At 40.9% G+C, this 10,692-nt stretch overlaps 1 protein-coding gene across 1 annotated transcript; it reads left to right on the top strand.

Moving 5' to 3' along the window:
* The first annotated feature begins 2,051 nt into the window (after nt 1-2,051).
* LOC123431383 (putative cysteine-rich receptor-like protein kinase 31) lies at nt 2,052-9,265 on the top strand. Its single transcript, XM_045115185.1, has 6 exons — nt 2,052-2,219; nt 2,307-2,559; nt 2,718-2,940; nt 3,041-3,161; nt 8,848-9,018; nt 9,251-9,265. Exons 1-6 carry the CDS (start codon nt 2,052-2,054, stop codon nt 9,263-9,265), a joined length of 951 nt encoding a protein of 316 aa, XP_044971120.1.
* Nucleotides 9,266-10,692: the final 1,427 nt, after the last annotated feature.

Raw genomic sequence — 10,692 nt, 5'->3', positions numbered from 1 at the left:
AGAAAGCTTAACTAGTGTGGCTCGGGCATTTCATCGAACACGTCAAGTGCATGAACTAGAGTGGCAAGGGTGGCATATGGCATGGGCACATTTCAGCCAAAAAACAGAGAGAGTGGATAGGGGGGACGGTGTATATAGGCAGAACTTTAGTCCCGGTTTTTCTCTAAAACCGGGACTAATAGCCTTCCTTTAGTCCAGGTTCGTGCCAAAAACCGTGACTAATGATCCGCGGCACGCCACGTGTGAGTCGCTGGATCTTTAGTCCCGGGTTTTTCCTCGAAACGGGACTAGTGAGGTGAACCGAACCGGGACCAATGCTCCGGGAAACCGAACCGGGACCAATGCATGCCATTGGTCCCGGTTTTGATTTGAACCGGGACTAATGGTCGAAAGACCCTTTTTCTACTAGTGGGAGGGAAGGGAGGGGGCTTGGGGCGATGACGGACGTCGACGACGGCGGCAGCTACGTGCTGGCCGGGGAAGCTGACGGCGGCGCTAGAAACCCTAGACAGGCTAGGGAAAGGGTCTATGGAATATAATTATATAAAAATTCTTTACTTGTGCTTGTGCTCATCACAAACTAAATAGTGGAGTGCTGCTGTAGCACAACAGGCAACACTCTAGTCCAGTCACCAACTAGCAACCCAACGAAGACATATTCTTCCTTTGTTATTAAAATATAAGTCTTTTAAATATTTTATTATAAAGACTTATATTTTTTTAAATATATGTTTGTTTATTTTATTTTATATGTAGTCTATAGATAAAAGTACTTCCTCTGTAAACTAATATAAAAGTATTTAGATAACTAAAATAGTGATCTAAACATTTTTATATTAGTTTATGAAGGGAGTACATGGCAAAGCTCTTCCTCATAGTCTATAAGAGCAACTCCAACATACGACCCTGGCATTCATTCGTGTCTGCGTAGAGGAAAAGGTATGCCCAATGCGCAGACTCATTTCTATTTTCTGTCTGTTTTTTGTCCGTGCGAATCCATTTCCATTTCAAATCTGATATTAATTTAGATTGGAAGCGGACACAAAGTGAATGTTTTTTTTCTTCCTTTTTTACTATAATCATCGTGATCCGATCCTCCAGGTGAGGTACGTACTGTAGTAGGAGGTCTCAATAATTATTACAGTACCAGGCAACAGTGCGCGTCCGATCCAGATCTAACAGCACTGTGACGCTCACTCTCGAGCTGTTTGCTCCTCTGTCTTGTCTTCTCCACATACGGCCGGCGGCGCTCCATCTCTTCTTCACCTCCGCCTCGCCGTCCTCCTTCACCCGAGTTGAGACCAGCAGCAGGTCAGTAGCCTCCTCCCGGTCGACGCAATTCGATCGGGTCATCCATCTCGCCCTCTCACCACGGCCACGGATCTGAGACCTTACCGTTGGCGGACAGCACCAGGTCAGCAGCCTCTCTATCATTCCGTGCTCTCTTTCACTGCCTCCATCTCCATTCCGTGCTCCCTTCCTTCCCCTGGGCCCTGACCTGGTGTGACTCACTCAACTCAATCCCCCATTTCCATTGGCATCTACATGTAGATCTAAGCAGGCAGCCGGCATCCGTCACCGGCAAACCTCCCACGCCCATGTTTCTGTTTCCCTTCTCTTGTCAAGTTGTGATTGAAAATTACGTGGCCTCCTCATGCCTTAATTATATACTTATGTTTCTCTTGTGATTGCAAAATTCCCATCAGGAACAGCTACACACTTCCGCCATGGCCTGCTGTGCCGAGACTGCGGCTCAACCCCCCATTTGCGGTGGACGCTGTGGGAGTTAATACTACCTACTCCCTCCGTTCCTTGTCCATCGATCCATCCTGGCCTGAACTGAGAGCTCATCCATTGCTAGCTACCCGGTTTGCAGCAGGTACGTCCGAGTCATTCACTCATTCATCTTGTATGTAGTCCTCCAGTCATTCATCTTGCCTGCTGTGTGGTTTAATTATTTGGTAGCTATCTGTTCGAAGATGAATTGAATCGATCTACGCTGTGCATACGTACGTACGTGTATATCGGAAAAGAAGTGACCCGGTGTGTCAATGGATCTCCAACCTAATAGGAGTTTTACTAAAAATGACCTGGAGTCCGTGCTACTTGATGAAGCTGCAGAGCCCATGGCCCTTCCGTTCTCACTTCTGGAAAATATCACAAACAATTTCTCTTATAAGCAGGAGATTGGTAGAGGTGGGTTTGCGGTGGTTTATATGGTATGGTAACTCTCTCAATTACACTACTCAAATTAAGTTTGCTTGAAATGAAAGCTAGGTTTATCCATGCGTGTTTTGTGGCTGCAGGGAATGCTTGAGAATAGGGCAGTAGCTGTAAAGAGGTTATCCCATACTTATAAGTATGAGAGCGAATTTCTCCGAGAAGTTGAATGTCTCATGAAGGTGAAGCACAAAAATGTCGTACGATTCCTTGGATATTGTTCGGACACACAAGGGCACGTGGGGAGCTACGACGGAAAATTTGTCATGGTTGATATGCAAGAAAGATTGCTCTGCTTTGAGTATCTGCCTAAGGGAAGTCTTGATAATTTTATCAAAGGTAGGATCATGTGCCGCGCAAGACTGCTCTTTACTTTTGTTATCTCCATATCTCAGTTGAAGATTTGATTGAAATTATTTACCATGCCATACCTATGTCGCAATAAAAAAATATGAAGACCCCCCTCTCCCAACCCTTAACTCATCTCCCATATGTAGATCCCTCTGGTGGGCTTGATTGGAAAACCCGCTATCAGATAATTAAGGGGATATGTGAGGGGCTACATTATCTCCACCGTATAAATATTATGCATCTGGATTTGAAACCTTCGAATATATTGATGGATGATGATATGATTCCAAAAATAACTGATTTTGGTCTCTCGAGGAGCCTTGAGGAAATGCAAACCCGAGTCCTTGCTACAAAAATGTTCGGCACAATGTAAGCATGTTAAAGCATATGTTAAGCTAAACTTTTAGTTTTTGCATGTATGCTTTATACTGCTATATTAAGTAATCGTTCTATTTCTTTATTTATGCAGGGGATACTTGGCACCAGAATTCACCAGCAATGTAATCACACACAAGTTTGACTTGTATAGTCTTGGTATTATAATCATGGAGATACTAACTGGAGCAAAGGAGCATCCAGTTGTTGAGAATGTAAGGACAATTTATCCCAATATTGAAAATAAATATTCAATCAATTTTAGATCAATCACCTTAGTCTTTAACTTTGCATTATACCATATCCTCTTTTCTTGTATTTTCAATTTACTATGATTTGTGAAAGTGTACATCTAGCTAGTGATGCAAAATAGCATCAAGGAAAAAATATACAAGGAATTTTGTTAACTTCTTCCTTCCAGAAAAAATGATGGAAACTAATAGTATAAATGTGAAGCATTGGAAAGTAAAGTACCCAGAAAATAGTTAATTGCTCTCATGGCTGAAAATGGCTGGTCGTCCAAATATATATATTTGTGTTGGACTCATGTGAAGCATTGGATTGTTTTTGTGTTGGACTTCTTGGAGTAACACTAGTATTGAAAAAAAAAAGTGAAATGTGTGTGTGTATGTGGTCCTTAACTTGAACTTGATGCATACGTGCACTTTGGTGAGGCCTGCTCAATGTCTGTCTCAGGTTATGCCTCCCATAGTCCTGTATATTTTTGATCCGGGTTGACTGCATACCCGAGATTCCTCATCATCTCTGTTTTATGTGTACACTTAGTTCCTGACTTCCCCACAATCATGACAACGCCATAATGTATCCTCGTAATCTCCAACACGATACAGCATCATCAGCTCCATAGGCAACCTCACCGTACATGTATAGGGCTTGATGGTTATCGCACGCCAGCACATCGGGCTTGATACCGCCCTCTTGCAACTCAAGGGATGTTGCCATGGACCATGGCGACCTCGATCGTCCTATGTTGGGCATATGGCCTGATGAGGATGGTGCAGACAGCCACGTTAGGTAAGTTGCCTAGACAGATGGTATTATAAGGATGGCTTATTTTTTAGAAAATGACAATAATTTTGCTAACGAGGTTTTTGTAACATTGTCCCTCTTACCATTTCTTTTCACACGAGAGGTAGGAGTATACAGTAGATCTGAACCGTTCATTACATCAAATAGAGGTCTCATTAACTCTTCTTTCTTGTCTAATCCGCTTACATCTTAGCTAAAACATGTTGCATGTAAATAAACAATATTGCATCAGGACAGATTAACTAAAGGAAAGTTTTGTTCATTTGCGGAATTTATTTATTGGAAAATGTGGTGGTGCAAATCTATCCATCTCCAATATTTGGGGGTTACCAGTAAATTTGCCAAATTATAGTATGAATTTCTTGATTGTAGATGCAGTTTTGAAATCATAATGGATGATTATTCTTTTCAAAGATCATTCTCATCTTTTTAGGTTGCGACAAGTGATGCACTACATGTGTGCCACTTATCACAACCCGGAAGTTTTCCTTTTTCTCGTAAATTATGTATTTTCAAAATGTTTTCTCTCTTCAAACATGCGTACAAATCTTGAACGGTTTTCATTGCTGGATTCCCCGTGTCGAGATCTTTAAAACTAGATCTAATGTTGGTAGGTTTTGATAAACTTTTTTTCATGAAAAAAATCAAATAAAAAACCGTGCCTCTTGCGAAAGGAAAAAAAATGTGTTTTTCTTTTCCGTTTCCGGGAGACACTGCCGTGCCTCTCACGGAAGCAAAACCCGTGCATCCCGCGGAAGCAAAACCGTGCCTTCCCAAAAGAAACAACAGAAAATCTATGAGTTTTTTTCCATTTCCGAGAGGCACGGCTGTGCCTTTCGCAGAAGGAAATACATGCCTCTCGCAAAAGAAAAATAAATAGAAAATTCGTTTTAGTTTTCGCTTTCGAGAGGCATGGCCATGTCTCTCGCGAAAGCAAATCCGTGCCTCTCATGAAAGCAAAACCTTGCCTCTCGCGAAGAAAAAAAATTAAAAAACGTGTTTTTTTCGTTTCCGAGAGTCACGGTCGTGCCTTTTGACAAAAGAAATTTGTGTCTCTCGCAAAGGGAAATAAAATAAAAAATGTTTTTTTGGTTCCAAAAGGCATGGGCAAAAAAAAAGTGCTATTTAGAAGCAAATCCGTGCCTCTGATAAAAAAAGTGCTATTTAGAATAAAAAGAAAGCACATTTTTTGAAATGTTTTTTTTGTCCAAAAGCAAAGAAAGACCGATTAAAACCGAAACAGCAAAAACCCCACCCCAAAAGCCGAAAACGCGGGCCAAAAAATAAAATGAAATTTTGAAATAAATGCTCAGAACACAACATGCGGTGGTGGCTGAGCACGCGCAAAATGGCGGCGCATGGGAAAGGTCTTCAGAAGGAGCACTTCCAACTAGTTGCTCTCACGCAGTTTTGGGGCATGGAACGTCTACCGAATGGTAATTTCTGTTGCTTGGTTACCGTGGTCTGCCCAACCTTTTGCTCGGCCACTACATGCGAAATCACTAATTGAGGACCACTACTTTTAAAGATCACTCTCACCTTTCAATGTTGCGACAAGTGGCATGCTGTATGTGTGCCACTTGTGAAATTTTTTGCTTTTTTTATATACCCATAGTTTTAAAACGTTTTATATCTTAAAACATGCGTCCAAATCTCAAACCGTTTTCACCGTTGAGTCTCTCATGTCGAAAACAAAGCCGTGTTTTCTGTGCAATTTGTTTTTAATTTTTTGGTCCAAAAGCTAAGAAATACCGGTGAAAACCCCGAAAAAACCATTCAATAAAGCCAAAAATATGTGTGGAAAAATAAAAAGAATAAAATCGGAAGGAAACGGTCAGAATGTGACACATAGCGGCGGCTAAGAACGCACCATATGGCGGTGTGTGAGAGTAATTGTTCGGAGGCTCCCGAAGGAGCGCTCGTCAACTAGTTGCTCTACACTACATGTCCCATCTATCATCTCAAGCAACACGTATAGTTGGGCTGGCCCAGTATCGCAATGTACATGTCTTATGTATTCTAGCAATTATCTTTTTTTTCTTCTAAAAAATCAGTTTCCTTTTTTGATAAAAAACTAGTTTCTTTTTATTTTATTTACTAACTTCGCGTTTCTCTAAAAAAGTTCATGTTTTCCTAAAACAAACTGTTTCTTATTTCATTTTATTTAACAACAAAAATAAGTTATATACGTAATTTTTTTATTAATAATTATTGTAGTTTTTATAAATTTATTTTAAAATGGGAGAAAACAAAATTAAACACATACTTGGAATAAAGGAATAAGAAAACCGGTAGTTGGGCTTATAATTGGAAATAAATTACAATAAATTTTTGAACCATCTTCCAAGTTAATTCAAATAATTGCTAAATGTTGTAATAAAATATGGAACTTGGGATGCAGTCCTAATATTGGAAGATATGTGTTTGTCACAAGATTTAGTGAAGAGTATGTAAACTTGAAATATGTCCCTCGATGTGTGATACCCATAATTATAAGGGATCACAATTTTTGTCAACATGATGTGAGCAAGAGAATATTTTTTAGAGGTTGAGTTGTCAATTGTACCACACCTAGAAACAAATATATACTTGCTTGAAATAATTTTTTAGTAGAGACTGAAGGGGATCAACCGTTGTATGATTGTAGAAAAGGAAATAAAAGCAGCAAATACGCATGAGTTGCAAAGTATCAAGTATTTGTAGGAGCAACGATTATAGAATTCATAGGTTTGCGATGTATGAAGGAGACATTGCAATGATATAATCAATATTCATAGGTTTGTGATCTGTGAAGGAGACATTGCAATGATAGAATCAATATAATAGTGTAAATCACATGACATGACTTTCCAAGGTCAAATTCTTTCATCATGTAGGCATGTATTCCCTCAATAGTCTTATGTGCTAATAAAAACATGCAGAACACGTTTTTCCCTACCCACCCTTCTCACTGGCATCATAATTGAACTTAAGAGGAATTAAGGTGCTCCTTTTACAAAGCAACTGGAACAAAACAGTATAACTTGATGAATACATATAATCCTCAAATCATGGCCACTCCCATTTTGATCGGTCAAATCAGGGTCTCCCGTGCTAAACTATAATGTGTGCATACAACTTGGAGGTATAATCCAAACAAGTAGATATTCGAAGAAAATGGTTAAGATCTGAAATCATATCACTAGGGCCATAGTGAATTTGATAACTATACATAATGAATATCCTCCAACTCCACCGACCCCATGTACCTATAGTAGATTACTCATACATGAATGGAAAAACATGATAAGGGTGTTCAAGAAGTTGCTCATGGAGTAGATGGCGGTCGTTATCCCTTTCTAGATGCGAAATTTACCTCCAGACAACCCTTTACAAAGAAGATAAAAGGTGGAGATAGTCTCTGCCCCATAGAAATCTAGGGAAAAATCACCTCTACCGTTAGATTGTAGGTGGTCCCTCATCGCTCCTACATGCACCCAAGACCAAAGCATGCGCGCCCCCTCTAGCCCATCTCCGGCATCCGAGCTTTATTTTCTGTTAAATTTTAAATGTGTTTTTCCTACTCAAGTTTATTTTCCTGCATGAAATAGATAACACCAAACATAATCTATACAAAATAACGCCAATCCAGTTAGTGCATATTCAGTGATACAAGTTAAAGTGCTAAATCAAATGAAAAGTGCTCATGAAAGTAGAAACATGTAGGACGTATCAGTTGGCATTGGGACACATCTGTCAAGGTTTCTCGACATCGACACTATTAAGATGTGCGTTGTGCCTCGTTATGAAAGAGCATCGGGTATGGGGAAGTGCCCCTGCGAGTAGGATGAGGATGAGATGGGAGAGTGGGACTAGGAGATGGTGACTTCTCACCATTATCTTTATGAGAGGACCATGTGATGAAGATTGAAGTCACTGTGGTGGTCACTTGATTGCTAGGAAGTAGAACGCTAGACCCCAGACGAGAAGGATAGGATCACCAATGTCCTTGGATCTCCGCGTGTCCTTTGCCTTGACCATCAATATTTGCAGAGGCTCACGATAAGCATTAGTAGTAGCTCCATCAGGTCTATGGGGCCAACAACTACGTTTCCACCTCCACCGCTAGTATCCCCACCTCAACCAACAAAGCCTCGAGAGGGTCAAAGATGGTGGGGGAAGCTGCAAGTGGTTGGTAGGGGACTGCCACCGATACAGAATAGGAATATAGTAGAGATGTCGAAAATTTGGGGAGCTTAAGGTCCTTAGTGCACATAGGATATATGTTTGGTGTTTATTTGTCACGTGCCCATGGTGGAGTCACAAATTGATGATCTACATGGTCAAGCATATGAAGTTTAATCAAAATGCATAGGCTATGTGAAACAATGATCATAGATGAACATTTTGATCATTTGAAATGACAGTAGCATAAGGTTTTGCAAGTACAATGATGAATGTGCACGAATGAGTCACTCTTTAGTTTCATAGATGCATCTAAATCAAAAACAATATGAGCATGGTACCGCTACTAAAAAGGTTGGAAGTAACACCATATAATTTGTAATTTGAAAGCCATACAAATACATAGCCACATAATTATCATTATTCCAAGGAAGTAGTGTAACTTTTGTTTTTTTAGTTTTAATCAAGTGTAAAGGCACCATTCCCTAGTGCTAGACCACACGAGAAACTACGACAGACATGTTAATTTTCAAGAATCTTTATTCGTTACTTTGTTGTAGTTTCGAATTTATATGTTTTTTTATTAACGTAAGGTGTGGGTTCATATATATGATACACATGTGCCTTAATTGATATGTTAAGAGATGTTCCTTGTCAATTTCACATACCATATGAGTAATCTCTTAGGTGCTTAAAAGTTGGGACAATTGGCCAGAGCTATCACAAGGAAACCCACATTATGAACAAATACGAGTATGTGCTGAGATTGGGATCGAGTGCATAAACTTCGATCCAACAATGCGACCAGATTGTATGTCACATATAATGGACAGGCTTGCTGAAACAGAAAGGACAAAGGTATAGCTCAGAACCCCCTTTTTAAAATAAAGATTTGTTGAGCCTGTATATTTTGTTCATCTTTCCTAGGCACATATGATGAAATCTATGTATTTATCATGTAGAAAAATCACAATACAAAATAGAAAATAAAATGTGCAGGAAATTTATACAAAAAACAAAACATGTATCAATTTAGTGGATGAGCAAAGCATAAATATTAGATGTTGAAAATAATTTGTTAACATTACAGTTGAAAGAAATTTAGCCACATATGCCCTCAACTTATTTTTATTTTGGGAAACACTATTTCTCTTGAACCCTAAAATATTCTTTTTTTGAGAAATAAGCCTAAAATAATATTTTGTTGCCGGTAAGTTGGTGGGGCTTCTATCTTCGAGATAATAACTTACCCACATTCCAGTGTTGTCTAACTTTCTCCCAATCTTGGTATTAACTCAACGAGTGTACATTCTTCAATTTTCCAAATGATTTACTTGTAGTTGCATCACTTACCAAAATATTATATTATTGAAAGTGTGCAATTTAAATAAGGCATAACTAGAATTTATGGTCTGTAGATCACTAGTTGGTGTCTCGGGCAACCTGGTTGTGGTCCTCATCCTTGCATGGGAACTAGTTGGTGTCGTTGCTAGGTTTGGGATGGCTTTTTAAGGTAGATAGATGTTAAAGAAATTCAAAAAAATTATACCTCGATTTGGACCTATAGCAGCCACTCACTTGTGCCTACCCTTATCCTCTGGGCTCTAAGACCATGATCCAACCCACACCATCGAAGTATAACTCCAACCTACCAACAAGCTTGGTGGGATCCTGGCGCGTAAGACCGGTCCGTATGAGAGAGAGAGAGAGAGAGAGCAAGAGAGATCACCAATCACGAAAAAACGTGTTGTTGGCCTTGTAGATAGACTAGATGATAGGCTATTTCCAATCCTCATTAGTTATCCCAGCCCAGAATATAAAAAGGCAAGAGTAGATCTTCGGCTCAATGGTGGAAGTCGCAAGGGTACATGATTACCGAAAAAGGGGAAAACCCCCGTTTTATATTATAAAGCAACCAACACCGATACATAGATAGCTGGGACGAGCAGCACAACAAAACCAAAAGAAAAAGAAGAAAAAACAAATGCCAACAGCGGCAACACGAGAAACTGCGGATGATCCGCCACCGCTGCGCTCATCGGAAACAAACCACCAAACGAGGCTTCAATCCTCCGCGTACCAAGTAGCACCTCCAAGAAGGAATGCGACGCCGACGACGCTGCTGCCCGGACGGGTCCTAGGGTTTCCCCCGGCACGCGGAGGGCGGATGGGGATGGATACAACCGACATCCTCCAGGAAGGAACGGTGGCACCCACATGCGTCACCGCATCGGAGCCGTAGACCGACAAGGATTTCTCCCGTACCCCAAACCCCGTCGCCCAACCAAACCGGAGCCGACCGGCCAAACTTCCGTCCACCACCATGCGCCATCTCGGTTGCACCACCACCCACGCCGCCGCACTGCGAACACCACCACGAGGCCAAGAGAACCGACCAGAGGCACCAAACGGTGGAAGCAACGACACCGTTACCAAGCAGGAGGGAACCACCTTCCCCGCCGACGAGCAGAAGGCCTGAGCCCCCGACATCGCAGCGGTCGCCGTCTGGACGTGGCAGCGGGGCACACCAGG

This window comes from Hordeum vulgare, chromosome 2H (assembly GCF_904849725.1).
Source record: "Hordeum vulgare subsp. vulgare chromosome 2H, MorexV3_pseudomolecules_assembly, whole genome shotgun sequence".
Taxonomy (NCBI): Eukaryota; Viridiplantae; Streptophyta; class Magnoliopsida; order Poales; family Poaceae; genus Hordeum; species Hordeum vulgare.
The sequence above is the reverse complement of the archived record's forward strand: the minus strand, read 5'-3'. Positions and strand labels throughout refer to the sequence as shown.